The sequence below is a fragment of the Stegodyphus dumicola genome, chromosome 3, assembly GCF_044657685.1.
Source record: "Stegodyphus dumicola isolate Sdum_Otavi_A_Nest chromosome 3, ASM4465768v1".
Classification (NCBI taxonomy): domain Eukaryota; kingdom Metazoa; phylum Arthropoda; class Arachnida; order Araneae; family Eresidae; genus Stegodyphus; species Stegodyphus dumicola.
In genome coordinates, this window is record NC_140770.1 from 227,432,755 (window position 1) to 227,448,878 (window position 16,124).

The following is a 16,124-nucleotide window of genomic DNA, read 5'->3' on the forward strand; positions in this document are numbered from 1 at the left end:
GTGTGAAGGAAAATTCAATTTGAGAGGCTGGCAGCATACTGACTATAATAATCTTTAACCATTTACTTCTATGTTAGGACTTTTGTGGGATAAAAAGAAACATATACTGATGACAAATCTGGACTAATTAGACAGCTGTAAATATGAAACTTTGTCCAAAAGAATAATTCTTTCAGACATCCATAAGAGATTCGATCCTGTTGGTTTATTATGTCTTGTTTTGCTGATTCCCAAATAGTTGTTGCAAAGGATGTGGAAAGAAAATGTACCATTGGATTCTGAAGTCGGCACTAATACAAAAAAGGAATAAAAGAATTTATGAGCTGATTTTTAGAGCTTCATTTGTTGAAGAAAGTGACTGTATCACAGCATTTTTTGACTGATCCAAGCACACAAAACATATCTCTGCATGTTTTGTAACACTAGTCATTCAGCCTTCATAACACCAGTTTTCATTTGTATGAAATCTGTGAGAATGTCCAAGATCATCTCCTAGCTGCCAAAGCTAGAGGGGCTTTTGCAAAACCCATCCCTCAGTTGGAGCTGATGGCTATTATGGTGGCAGCTCAGTTGTGTACATCTATTGTAGATGGGCTTCAATGGAAAGATGTTGAACAACATTATTGGATTGATTCCCCAACTATTTTAGGGTGGATTCAGTGTAAAAAATCGTGGAATAGTTTAATGGAACCCTTTGCATGGAAACACCTTCCTCGAATCCAGTTGATTTGCCTTTGCAGGGATGTTCTGCTAGATCACTTATCAAGTAAATGGTGGAAGGGACCCATTTGATTATTAAAACCTTCATCTAACCAGCTTATCACAGAAAAAATTTTGATGAATATTTCATAGCCAAGGAAAAGAGAAAAACAAAATCTGATGGGCATTCTTCCATCTGTTCATTAAGTTTCTCAAATACTTGTAGCTGCTAAATTGATGAAAAGAAAAATAATGAATACAGGCATTATGGATCAAGTTGGTATTATTGTTTTTCAAGCTATGATAAAGTGATATGGTTGATTGCTTGGATAAGAAGATTTATTTTTAATTGTCTAAATGCAAAGTCTTTATGAATTATGGGAGAGTTATTCTACGAAGAAATCAAAAATGCAGAAGAGAAGGTCATATTGTTAATACAAAACAAATATTTTTCTAATCATTTAAACAAAAACAAAATTAGAATCCTTGACAACATAAAAGGACATAGAAGGAATTATTAGAGTGAAAACAAAAATTACATTTTGGAACGATACAGAGAACTTTAGACATCAAGTTGTTTTATAGGAACAGCATCAGACTATCAAAGGGTTAATTATGACAGAACACCAATTCTCAAATGTTATTGGGTATTCCAAGCAAACATTATTGGATTTTAAATGCGAAGTCATAAGATCTCTTTTATCCAAATGTGTTATTTATTAAACTGTGTGTTACTTATCTTTATCCAAACGTGTTACTTATCCAAATGTGTTACTTGTTAAATATGCAAACTAAAATTTAACAGCACCAATTTCTGCATTACCAGAAAATTGAATAAGGGATGCATCTATTTTTTAAAATTATTGTAATTGATATGGTTGCACCTGTGTATTTAAAAGGAGAAGCAAAGACTTGCATTTGCGTATACATGTGCTGTGTATAGAGCTGCGCATTTTGAGCTTATTTCCTCACTGTCTACAGAGGGCTTTCTTCAGAATTTCCGGCAATTTATAGGCCACAGAAGTCAACCTTCTGTAGTTTATTGTGACAATGGAAACAACTTTGTTGGAGAATAAAATTCATTGAAACTTGTTGTTTGGAATACCATTGCTCAATACATCACCACTAGGAAAATTCAGTGGTTTTTCAATCTCTCAGCGGCTTCTTGATGGGGCAGTTTGGGGGAGTGATTAGTTTGTGTGATGAAGCAAATTCCTGGAAAAGTTTGGAAAAATATCTGTCTTTTGAAGAATAACAACAGTATTGTGTGTGTGAAGGAAATACTCCAACAATTACCCTCCAACTAATGGAATTTGTGATAGACTCTCGTCCACTTACCTATGTTTCAGAAAAAGATTCTGAACTTATTTTGTCTCCCAACTTGTTTTTACAAGATTTTCAAAAATCAGGATTCCTGATTTGGATGAGACTGATGAGCATTCCCTCAAAAGAGATTAAAATATCATCAACCATTAATCACTGATATACGAAAAAATTAAGATCTCGATATTTAGGACTCTTAATACAAATGCATGAAAACTTGAAGATGTAGTTCTTATTGGAAGTGACAATGTTAAATCTACTAAGTAGCCATTGTTACTGAATTATTACCTGGAAAAGACAATGCTATTAGACTGCTATGATTGAGAACTATAAATGGACAACTTTCACACCCCGTACAAAGAACTTTTTATTAGAAGTTTCATGCAAATGGTTTGAAGATCTAAAAAATGATAAAGGTGAAAAAGTTAGAATTGAAGGGAAAATAACTAAAAAGATGTAAAATCTGTGAAAAATCGGGAATGGAAGAGAAGTCAGGCCTATCCTAAGATTTATTATGAATATCTGAACTATAATTTAGTTATTTTTCTTTTAATTTTAAAATCCTGTGCTTATTTTCGAAAGTTTTAATCTTTAAAATTTCTAGTAGGTTTTTCTCAACAACTTAAGGTGAGAGAATGTTGGATTTCAAATGACATGTAGTTTGTATTTTATCTGTACTTTCATTTAATTTTATTTACTTAATGTTTTCTGACCACTAATAATTATTGCTAGCTTTGTTTCTTGGAAGTGTCAACAGAACATATAGATTTATCAAATATATTGTGTGTTTAGTAGATGTCTTAACAGAATGTTTTGTTATTTACATGATTGATTTATTTAAGATTCAAACCTATTTTTAAAAACAAATTAATACTTTAGAATATGTTTATTAGTCTCTGGAGTCTGATAGGCTGGTAGCATACATGTGAACAATTGTACAACAAACAAAAACCCCACTGATCTTTCTTCTGTGCTCATGGTCACTCCTTACTGGTAATATGTTTATGCATTGCTGGCAACAAATTTCCAAATGTATGCAAGCTTGTGCAAGCGCTACATGCATTCAAATGAACTTATTCGGAAATATGTTGCTTAGTGTACACAGGCCTTCATAAAGTTTCATCCATTACCATCAGCTAATCTAAGCAGGAAATGCAAGTATGCCAAGTCAGCATTTGTTTGCCATATAGCTTTTCTTTGTGAGCATTGTTCACATTGTTGTTTTCTGCCTGTTTTTAAGTATGAACATAGAATTTTCAGACAGCTTATATATAATGCTCAGAAAATATGTGGATTAATATTGTTTCTGGACACCTGGCAAAAATGGCACATTGCCAATGCACAACTAGGATATTCTTTCTCTTCGGTATAAGTTTTATTTTTTTAATGCAAATAAACTCAGCAACTACTTTTTTTATAAAACTATGCCCCCTTTTGTATGGCAATGATTTTATAAGAGATTTGTTGCACATGGTCCAGTGTTAATGGAATAACAAATTAGTGTAATAGCCATGATGGTTACGGTTGTTCTTTACTTTATTTCAATTTACTGCACTGCCCCAAAATGATGACATCAACCTGCAGTAATAGTGATCAATGGCCTTAATAGTAAGTAATCTTTCATTTTAATTCATAGCGCTTATGAATATTTGCAACGCAAATTTTATTAATAAAACATATTTTGGTACTATTCTGTTTTGAGGACCGTAAAAAAAATTGCAGCAAAAATGTATGCGCAAAAGTGGCAAATCTAGTAAATGCGCCCATTTAAAACAGCTCGCCAAATCTAGCATACGCAGTAATTTCAGATTGCGTAAGTTTATATAAATTTATATAGTTCTATATTTCTTAAGATGCCATTGATATACTAGTTTAATTTTTAAATCCTCTTTTGATATCCTATGGATTTAACAATTTGGGAATCGCCCGTGATGAAAAGTCTGCAATAGAATTTTGAGTAAAGTGCAGAATCACCCTCTGCTTGACGCGTTTTTAAGAATTGCACATACTCGGTATCCATGTACACATCAACCTATTTTCACTTCAAAAAAAAATCCCAGAATTGCATAAAAATGGCAATGTGCACACCTTTGACTTTACCTATGTATACATCGACCTATTTTCCCTTAAAAAGTAAAAGAAAATTGACAAAAATCAAATTGTTTTTACCCTTGTAAAAAGCGGCAAACAAAAAAGTGGGCGATTCTGCACCTTACCGAGAATTTTTTCATAGAAAAGGCATTATTCATTATAGAAAATTATGTTTGAACAACCAACGAGATGAAATTATGCTTTAACGATAATTCAGTAGCGAAATAGCGATGCAGGCATCCATTCAGTTATGTTTAGCAATTTTTACATAAATTATAATAATAAAAAAGTATTATACTAAATTAACGAAATAAGTTAATGAATAAATATTAATAAATTAAAACATCAATCTTAGATAGTTATTTACTATTATACTTCCTTTCTTGCTTTAGGGTTGCTGCAATTATTTTTGGCAACACTGGAATCAACAATAGTTTGGCGATTTCTTACGCCCCTCAAAATCAAATAGTACCGATATTTTAATACCAAATCATCTACATTCTTTTAAACATTATTGCACTTTTATAAATCTCGCATATTTTACATAATTCATTCTCACAAATTTTAAACTTTCTAATAAATACAAAAATTAAGACTATTTGTGCTCACAAAACAGTTAGTGTAAATGGAAGAAATGCATACATTTTGTTTAAAATGCTCCATGTTAGCCTTTAAAAAAAAAAATAAATAAATAAATAAATATGTGCATAAAAGCTAAAACCGATTAACCACACATAGGAAGATATGTCAAATATCAAAATAGACCTTTTGTATCAAACGGTACAGCAAGCTGTAAACACAAAGAATATGTCCTTAAAAGTAATTAAATTGTTACTTGAACAAATACCCAAATGATTAAGACAATTTAATTTATTTCCTCACAAATAATATATGAATAACAAACTTTTTTGCTCCATGACCCCTTTCACCACTGCTAAAGATTCATCCCATTTCCTTTCCAAAACTCAAAACATATTATGATTTAGATTATTCCCAACATTGATTTAGATTATTCCCAACATGGTTTATAAATTAAACAATAAAATTTTGATAAATAACACAACTTGAATAAGAGTATTTTTTTAATATTCATAAACTGAAATTAAACAGCTAAATAAAAGGCTGACCATATCTCTCCTGACTATACATATCCCTTTGAATGGGTTTGTTGCAAGAAAGGTTCAAGCAAGAAATCCACCAACAGTGAGGCACTACGGAGGATATTTTTTAAGTTTATGAGGTGACATTTTAGTTTAGATAATTTTAAAAAGTTTTTGGATGCTGTTAAGGAATTTCATGTGCCACAGACTGAAGACACAGAAATTTCTAAATATGGTAAGTTGATATTTCCTTTTTGTACTGTGCATATGCGATAACATGCATTTCCTTTTTTATGTTATTTCAATGTGTGATTTAAAATGCAGTTTATTGAGTTTCAATTGGCTACAAATTTTGTTCAGTTTTGGTGATGAGTAACTTTGTTTTAACATTATAGGCAGTCATCCTTCTGATGTTTTTTAACAGGGTTCGTACACATTTCTGCATACGGAAATTTTAAGTACTTTTAAGGACATTAATGAAAAAATTAAGGACCTATGAGCAAATGGGAACAGAGTAAATTCAATTAAAAATATTATATCTATGCCTGAACATGAGTAGGATGCATTATTATTAAACATAACTTAATTATTAATACAATTTGAGAATAAAATTCATTTTATGAAATTTATCAAGTAGCTATAAATATTTTACACTTATAATAACTGGACATATTTGAAAGAAGATAAGTGACATTTTATTAACAGTTAGCTTTTTTTTTTTTTTTTTTTTTAATGTCTCATTTTGTCACATACTTGCTCAGTCTAGAGGTTTAGTAAATAGTAAGTAGATTTTATGTCGCAACATAGGTTAAAATGAGCAATAAAATCATAATCAGCATGATTCATAACAAAAGACTGGCCGTTGTCACCACTCCTGCTTGCCTATAGAGAGAGAGAGAACTGCTGATCAGAACAAACCTGGTATTGAAAGTTAGCTGACCTCTGTCTGATGCTGTTAGTGTCGTAGCTTCATGTAGAGTTCCAGTGGTTGTAACTCAGTTAATATACTTTAAGGTTCTATTAAGTACTAAAGCATTAGCGGTGATAAGTTGTTTTGCATTAAGTCTCACTAGATGCAAAGAATAAGTTTCACATGAATTTTTATATTTTTGTGTTTTACCTTGTGACCACGGTAAAGGTTTAACACTTTGAACACGGTGCCGAATTTGCTGTCCTTTCCATTCAGCCGACGGCAATATTGCGATCAAGCGGTGCAATATTGCCGACTTAAATTATTCATAAATTATACAAAAAGGAAACAGACACACATAAAGTCCAAAAGTATTGCTCGAAATGTTATGATGACAATTCAAAACTATTTGGATGCAAGATAGACAAAAATGTTACCAAAATAGTTGTTTTGTATTGTAATATGTGTGAAGTTAAGCCGTATTTTTGTTTAGAATGTTTCAATAAATTTCATTAAAACTACATTTGATTGCATTTCATTGAGACTATACTTATTTTTTAACTTCGTCTTTTCATTGAGACTATACTAATTTTTTATTAATACTGTTGGTCCCGACGCCATCCAAACGAAAATTCCAGTGCCAGTCCCCAGGGGCTTACGCCAGGCTTAGCGTATTAACGAAAGGCAATAACTTGCTTTAATATAGAGAGATAATTTTTTAGAAATGCATTTAGTTATAATTAAATTAGGTAATAGATAACCTTAGTCATTATGGATTTGCATGGCCACTATTAAATTAAATCTATTTTTTAATATTTGATAAAAAAAACCTATTATTATCACAACCTCACAAAATTACACAGTTTAAAATACATGCAATTTATGACATTGATTTTTAAACAATATTAGGATAATTACACATTAAAAGCTACAAGACATAAAACTCAACAAAATAATTATGAGTCTTTTTAATTTGAAGGCCTGCCCAGACATTTTGGCTAATTTATATCGATTTCCTTCTCCTTAAGCATGTTTTCTAACAATTAGAAATTTGTCTCAGTATGCAAAACAATGTTCTCATTAGTTTCTGCCTGTTTTATCTCCTAACTGCCAACCTCTCCACAATGTACTACCTACGAGGGTTTACTTGATCTGGTAAAAGTTAATTAGTCCGACCCCCCCCCCGACAGACGTGAAACAAATTATCACTATGTCTGAAAGTAACTATAAATCAGATAATAAATTTAAATAAAGGTTTAAATAAGCTTCTTATTCAAAAAGAACTTGGAACATATAGGCATGTTCTTATGCTAACAAAATAAAATACAGTTTGTGGTGATATAATTAAACAAGAGCAAAATTCAAACTAAAAATATGGACTAGTGGTCAAAAACTATACAATTTAATCTGGTTCAGTAACTCTATTGTCATAATAAACTCAAATGTCAGCAGCAGTAATGGAAAGACTAATAATTACAAATCATCAGAGCCGACAGGAACTAATGCAGGGAGCAAGTGGAGTTCAGAAACACTCGTCTTACACTCCAAAAAATTCAGTTTAAAAACTATCTAAGTGATTTGCATTCTGATGAGGAAATAGAAATGGGAAATTATAGTAAAGTCTGAAACTGTAAAGAGCTCAGTAATTTACATAATAATAACTGTACATATCTTTGAAGAATAATTTTCTTTCTCTTTACATATTAAGTTTTTTTTTTTTCAACATGTTTCCTTTTCGCTTTAAATTTTTTAGATTTAATTAAAGACATCTGTTATTCTAAAAGACTAAATGCATTTAGAATGTATGGAAAAAGCTGCTGATTTTATTTCTTTAGTAATACGAACAATCAGAAGAAATATGAAATACATATGGTAAGGTCTGGTCATAGAGCTGGTGTGGCATAATTTTTAGAATTTAGGGACACACTGAGCAAAAAAATCTAGAAATGGCAAAACTTTCAGAATTTAGAGCAAGCATTGAAAGCAGAATTTAGAAAGGCACCAGGCATAAGAATTTAGGATCCACGGAGACTGCATCAGGTGGCAAAATGCCTAGTGTCAGCTCTGTGTATGATGCATTAAGACATATTAGATGAATCCTTTGAATTGTAATTTTTGAATTTCTTTATTATTAAAAAAATTCCTTTCTATAATGCCTGTCCATATGATAAGATTAGAAGTACTTTTGATATTTTCCATGCTTGTATCTAGTGAAAAGTAGAGAAAATAAAGGGAAGATAAAAATGTTAAGAAAGCGGTTCTAGAATCAGAAGTTAAACATTCAACTATTACGTTTTCATTGTTCTTCCAGATGTTCTCCAAAATGAAAGAAACTGCATGTTACTACCATGGAGATATTTTTCATTTTATCACATTTTTCTGGAATCTTTTAGAATCGTGGGTCTATAAATCTGCCTTGAAATCTTTCTAAGCTTTCCAAGCTTCAAAGTTTAATTTTATAGAGAAAACTGATGCATATTCTGAGAAATGGGAAAAATTCTTACCATGAAAAAATTAAAAAGACATTTTTAATTAATTATATAGCTATTTTGCTTTTGCTAAAAACTGTTTCGTAAACTGTGCTTTATAGCCTTATTCCTTGCTTATATTTCAGATTCAAAAAATTGTATAATATATGGGCAAAATGGAACTTTATAATATGACAGTGAAAAATAAAAATGCTTTATTTTAATGTTATTTCTTAAGCATAATTCCAATATATTACCATTACTTTAATGAAATTTATCAATGTTAGAATGAAAAAAAATTCCCAGATCTTGGAATTAAAAATTTTCTATAGAAACCGATCTTAAAATCACCAAAATGTTGATAATCGCCAAATTTAGAACCTTTAATAAAAGAATTAATATCCCCCAAAGCGGAAAGTTGTTTGAAAGTTCTTCATGACAAAAAATGAAATAATTTTGAAATGCATATGTTTCACTTCTTGCTCAGAAACTCGAGTAACCCACCATTATTTATATTACAAAAAGGAACAAATTATAACTCATGAACCCATTCAAAAAATAGCCATATTTGTCAGAGAATCACCAAAAATATTCCTGCAAAATGCTAATTCACACCCAAAATGGCAGTCGTAAAAACAGACAGAAATTTCAGATGATTAAAATTAAGGACCTTCTGCCGATTTTGGCCAAAATTATGGACTTTTTAAGGACCAAAAATCGATTCCAAAAAACTTAAGGACTCTTAAGGACCGTATGAACCCTGTGTAAGTAAAAATAGATCAATGTGGACATGGACAAAGTCAAAGTAGTGCGCAATGATAAGTTTGTGCAATTCCCTGATGTTTTTTAAGTGAAAATAGATCAATGTGTATATGGAAACCAAGTTTGTGCAATTTTGGCTTTGTGTAGCGGCCATTTCTTGCACATTGCTGGCCAATCGCCAATTTTCGAAAAGGGGCACTCTCGAATATATTTTTACCCAATTTTGTTTAAATGTTTCTTAAGGATATGTTAAACATGTGTAACAAAAGGTTAAGGTAACCAACCGCTAATGAGTTTTTAAACTTTTTTCTCCACAGAAAATAAATTTTCATGACCTCCTTTACACTATTACCAAGTTTGATAACATCTGGACCAGTAGTCTTCCTTTTATGACCATTTCAAAGTGGAACTTTAATTATAACCATGCTGCATATAACAAAAAATTGCCCCAATATCCCAGTAGTATCATTAGATAAGCTATGAATAAATGTGAATTAATCTATTTTCATTCTCCAATTACCATACCTGCCAACCTCTAAAGATAAAAATTCAGAAGGTTTCTCCTCCAAATTCAGAAGATTTCTCCAAAATTCAGAAGAACACAGAGAATTAATATCATGCTTTAATATTAAAAAAATAACAATTTATACAAATAAAAAAAAAAGAAAATTGTACTTACATTAGTAAATCTCAATTAAGTAGTAACTAAAAAATTTATTAGGAAACATAAAACAAGAACTTAATGTTACACAAAAAAATTATTGCAATGAATTTAGAGTGCATTTTTTGGCTTTAGCAAAAATTCTTTGGAAAATTTCCTGTCATAACAATTAGTTTCCTCATAACATTTAGCAATTAAAATGTTTTCTAGAGTTTTTGGTGAAATTGAAGAACGAAACATAGTTTTGTTTTTCTTCACAACACTGAAGACTCTCTCGCACTCAGCATTACTGTGTGGAATTACGAGAATAGCACATAAAACTCTTGCTAGTCTATCATATTTTGGTGTTCCATCAGCTCTTTTTATTCTTTTTAAGGTACCAACAAGGACATCAAGTCTATCTTCTCCAGAACTGGCAAAGTCTTTAAACTGTGCAGCAGAAAATTGGTTCTGTAGTTCATCTAAAGCATCATTATGGCATTCACTTTCTTAAATTGTTAACAAAAATGGAAATTTATCAATAAAAAAACGAATCTTTTCAAAAGATGAATTTCCAATTTGTTTCAAATTTGCCACTTCAGCATTTAAAAGAACTTCATTTTGCAAAGGAAACTTCCTTACAATGTAATCACAGGCTGAGTACTTTCTAACACATTGAAAAAATTCTTTTTTCTCATGATCTTTCAAAGAATTTACAAGTTCCCTGGTTTGATTTCCAATTATAAGATCATTGTCATCCTTTTGATTTCCCAAACTATTACAGGCAACACGAATCAACACACTGTTTTTCACAACGGACGGTTTTACAAACTTAGTATAAGGTTCTTTCAAAAAGCTCATTAAGAATTTGGATAAGCAGGGGAGATTTTGGCGAAGCTGATTGTAAAAGGGTATTTACACTTTCAAAAATCTTAATGGTACTTAACACAAAACTACAATATGCTTTGTTCAAATCCAAAGAAAGAAGATAGAAAATCCTTTCCTCCCGGCTAATAAAAGACTGTTTCTTCTTCCCTTCAACTTCTTTAACAAAGTTGACCTTTGAGGAGTCTTCTAAGCATTTTCTTTTTATTCTTATTATTTATTATTTGATTCGTGTGTTGGCCTTTCCCTTTTAAAGCATTTTGATTAGAAGCAAAGTTGGTTTTCGGAATCTTATATGCCGACAAATTTGATGGGATCTGTGGTTTCGTTTTGGTCTCTTCGTGGAAATATTTTAGCAATGCATCCCACTGTTCAATAAACCTTCCTAGCGCTCTGCCTAAGGATAACCATCTCGTGCAAACATGTTTCAGAATTTTTCTCGTTTCACCAGAGCAAAGTTCTTGGAAATTCTTTAGGTTTTCTTTCCTTTTTACACTTTTTTCCAGACAGAAAAACACATCAATCAGAAGCTGGTCAATACTTAATAGTAAAGCAGCTGCAGCTTTTTCTGCTGCCAAATTAATTAAATGGCATGGGCATCCAATAACAATTAATTCATTTTGTTCTTTTTTGAGGAAAGAGGCTACACCCTTTTTGTCACCCACTATGACATGAGCATTATCTGCACCAAACGAAATGCAGTTTGATATTGGAATGTTAAGTTGTTTCAACTCATTAATTACCAAGGAGGCAATATTTTCCCCCGTAGCATCTCGATTTAACAATGGAAGACGCAAAAGATGAGTTTTCATTTCATTAGAAACATCACAGAATATGTGACAAAGATGGGGTAAAGCTTCCAATCGCTGTCGTTGCTGCCATCGATTGACACCGAAAATGCTGAATTCTGGAGTGCAGCTATCGTTTTACTTTGTGCATTGCAAGCAATTTCGTTCACAATAGAAGATGTTTTCGTGCGAGCACAAGCATATTTCTGAGCAATCTTGGAGTTGGGAAACATCCGTCTGAAAAGTTGACCAGCGTGATCGGCAGCCCTTAGCGGCACGTTGTGTTCGATGAAGAATGCAGTAAACAAACACTCTGTCAAAATAACATCGGCATCCGAACTCGTAGCCGAATTTGAAAAAAAATTATCCACTTTCTTTGACGTTGTCGAAGCCGAAGCATTAACTTCATGCTTTTTAGACTTAACATGCTTCACAATATCGCTTCTTCCACTGTGACTTATTATGGTGTGGTGGTGTGGTATATTTAATTACGGCAAAGCACACTAGGGCTATCTGCCAAAGGGGAGGGATGCCTTTCGTGGAGGACTTTCTAAGGGAAACTGGCTCGTATGCACGTTACACATAGGGAAAACCACGAAAACACCCATGCAGCCAGCCCGTTCACGGGATTCGAACCTCGGACCGAACTACCAGTGTTCAGCGACTTTACCACTCGGCCGCTGGCGGGCCCTGACTTATTATGAAGTCACACACGCACACGTTGCAAAATGCATAGTTATTTTCTTTGAAGGATTCTTTAATTGTTGGAAATTCGGCTTTGTAGGCAGGCCAAAAATATTAAGAATACGGGTTTTTTTAACTCATTTCGTAACAACAATGTATTAAGAAAATTCGTAGCACGTGCAAACAACAAAAAAAAAAAAAAAACAGAATGCGACAATCCATGCTCGCTGAGTAATTCCCTTGCTGCTGAAGCAAACGCGAAAAAAATAATTTGCCGCCCACAAAGAAAAGAGTGGGAGAAACAAGTTCAGCGCATTGGATTGGCTGATTAAGCGGCGAGTTGGGAGAAACCGCAGGTTACTGGATTCGAAGTAGTCGGTAGTTGGCGGTAAAACATGATGCAATTGGCGAAAATCGCTGAATTGGCGAAAAATTCTAAAATTTCGACAAAAATCATTAAAAACACTTGAAAAAAGAAAAAAAATCTTAAAAAATGGATTACGATTGTAAAATCGAAAAGACAAACGCATTTTCGTAAAAATTACGAAAAATTCGTAAAAGTTGGCAGGTATGATTTCTGCATGCCATCGCACCAGATTTAAACTGATGATCTACAATCCAGAAGAATCGATAATCCGGAATCGCCGAATTCCCAACGAGTCCGGATTAACATCTTTTGACTGTACCAATTTATATTTTTTAAATGAATTTTTATTTCTGTTATAAATGCTTATATATTGTCTTATGCTTAATAATATATTCTTTTCTGTGCTAACTTGAATTTCATACAAATCTATTTTCGTATGTCATGTTTAACAGGTTAGTTTTACATCTACATGCTTATTATCTGTGAATTTTTACTACCATTTGCTTAATATATTGTTTTGTCTGCTAACTTGAATTTACATGCACTAAAAATCATGTTTACGGCTCGGCTCATTGTCGATGAATTGCGAGCATGGCGAGTAAAAATACAATGGCGCCAACGGGTTCTCTGCAGATGAAAACCCTAGTAAATATATGCAAAATAAAAATTTAGTTTCAAAATGCTTTAAAAAATGTTATTTTCAATTAGTGCTTAAAATGGCAAGAAAAGCAAAGAAACATTTTAATCTGAACTGCTACATCATTTTAAAATATCAATTATATGTTATCTAATAAATATACAATTTTGGTACCTAGATATAAAAGAAAAAAGAGAACAGAATACTAAAACTTATGAATATTTTAATTCAAATTTATTTTGGTAACTAATTTAAGACACAAATGAATTAAGCCTAACAAATTTCTTACCATGAGTTTCGTTCACCAGTTTTCGGACATATTCATTATACAAAGAAGATTTAGGTATAATTTCGTGTATATACTGTGTATGGGGAATATCTGCAAAATTTAAATACGAAATAATTAAAATTTTTGTTTTAATAATTATAACTTGAAACATACAAAAAGAAATACAAAAATACCTTTCCTTTTTCCATTTCTTTCCACTCCATATGTTAAAAAACTATTTCTGGAGGAAAATGTTGCTTGTGCACCATGGGATAAAGTTTCATCATGTATTTCCTAAGACAAACACAAAACATTGTAGCGCTGTGAAGCTAAAACATGGATTGCTTAAATTAAATACTACGGTACGTAGAAACATGCGGAAACAGGTACTATTTAAGAGGGCAAATGAGTACATTAGAAAAAATACCAGATTTTTTAAGAAGGTTCTAATAAATAATAATTATTACCAAAATAGAAACTTCAGAACCTTCAACGTGATTTACCGCCATTGAAATTAAACGTGCATCTGTATTGCCAGATAAAAAAAAAATTGGGGCCGCACGTAGTATTTAAAATATGGCTCAGCAGAACTGTTTATCAGGAAATATTTCAGAGATACAGTGAAACCTAACTGGCATAATGATCCCATTTCCAACATCTTTCCCTCAGAAATATTCGATTAAGAAAAAAGCAATTCATTCTTTATCTTTATTTAGGCTGAACACATTTCTGTGACATAAAAATGGCCCGAAGCGATAACACAACAAAAAATCAGGATAAAAGAAAGGTTTTAGAAAATGTTTCATGTCACAAACATGTTGAGCTTACCATTGTTCTGCATAAATAAAACCTATACCCGCGTATAAGTAGAGATATTTTGAACAAAGAAAAAGACTTCAAAGTGGGGGGGATCAACTTATACGCGGGGTCATAAAAAATTAAAAGAATCAGAAGTTCAAAAATTTCTTTATATAATGCGTTTGTTTTCTTCCCGAATTCAAATTGGACGTCTTATCAAATAAGTCACTTACTTGAAGTAATTTCATGACTTAAATTATGTGACGAACTAATCACAGAGTTTCATACTTTAACTAGAGTAAGTTTCGATTAAACCAAAGAATTTTCGGCCCCCGAACAAACGATCAATATCGAGCAATAAAAAAGTTTCGCTAACACACTATGAAAAGAGAAATGCAGATAGTTTTTACGTACGTATATAAGTCTTTATAATAGTTATTGTTCATTCATGAAATACTTTTGTTAACAGGCATACACGTCAAAATTTAAAAAAATAGCCCAAGCAATAACTGAACAGTTTTGAATATTTCTTTTAACTTTTAAAAAGGGAAAATGCTGATAGATTTTTCGTACGCGAATCTTTTCCAGAACAAATTCTAGAAGGTTACTATATACGATCATTTTTCTCCAATTATCCTGCGTTTTGGATTCCATAATTCCGGGAGGATTGACATCCGTCATTTAACCCCTAGATGTCTGCCTCAATAAGCCCTTCAAAGTAAATGTTAGAAAATATTGAGCAGAGTGGATTAGTTCCGGTCGACCAACATTTACAAAGGGAGGCAACATTAAAAAGCCCGATATTACATTAATTGCTCAGTGGGTTAAAGATGCTTGGAACGAAATACCCTCTGAAATGATTATAAAATCATTTAAAAAATGTTGTATTAGCAACGAACTAGACGGCACGGAAGATGATGCTGTTTTTGAAAGTGAAAATGACGACGAAGGCTCTAGTAGTGATTGTAACAATACAGAGTTCGAGACTGAAAATATGCATGATAACGAGCCAATGACGACAGAAGAGTTCTATGAAATGTTTGGCGAATTTGACCATGAATCGGATGTTGAAGAATTTTGATTTTGTTTATTTACCAAGGTATTTTTTATTGTATATTTACTTTTTTACTCAGATGATTTTGAATAAATGTAGTACTTCAAAAAAATTTTTCGAAGTTTCTCGATCGATTTCGGAAGTGGGGGGTCGACTTATACGCGCGTTGCTTATTTTCTACGAATTTTTTATGTCGAAGTGGGGGGGGGGGACTTATACGCGGGTATATACGGTATATAAAAATTTTGATAAATTTAGAAGCGAACTACATTTTACCATGGCCGTATAATGGATATTTCTTTTTCAGAAAAATCTGGTGAAGACCATCGGTAAAACAAAATGAGTAGTGTAGACAAAATGAGGCGAAAGTATTAAGTCAAGTGGCCGCCATCAGTCGACGAATAAGGTGAGTTTCTGGTGTAAGGTCCAAATCAATGAATTGAAGAGTCTCGTATTAGTAAAAAAAAAATGTTAAGGATGGAGAATGTCAGACGGACATTTGCGTTTTTCTCTGGGAAATGAAGAACATCTAAGAGAGTTTGCAGTTGCTAAGATGAGTGAGAATAGAATAGAAGAAATTTGTGGCAAGTTTTTGGCACTCTCGGAAATAAAATTTTGAATTGTGTCTACTTTGAGATCACGGTGGATAT

The 16,124-nt window shown here is 32.2% G+C and overlaps 1 protein-coding gene across 5 annotated transcripts in view; it reads right to left on the reverse strand.

Annotated features, from left to right (window-relative positions):
- Nup75 (nuclear pore complex protein Nup75) overlaps positions 1 to 14,217 on the reverse strand; it is a 120,874-nt gene extending 106,657 nt beyond the window's left edge. Inside the window, exons 1-3 of one of the 5 annotated variants that reach the window (XM_085813878.1) lie at positions 14,090 to 14,217; positions 13,817 to 13,916; positions 13,644 to 13,733 (exon numbers count right to left, since the gene is read on the reverse strand). In XM_085813878.1, coding sequence (XP_085670004.1) covers positions 13,644 to 13,733; positions 13,817 to 13,916; positions 14,090 to 14,131 — 232 coding nt within the window. In that variant the 5' untranslated portion in view covers positions 14,132 to 14,217. The remainder of the gene's footprint in view (positions 1 to 13,643; positions 13,734 to 13,816; positions 13,917 to 14,089) is intronic. The other 4 variants (XM_085813876.1, XM_085813877.1, XM_035357704.2 and 1 more) reach the window with 4 other exon arrangements.
- Positions 14,218 to 16,124: the final 1,907 nt, after the last annotated feature.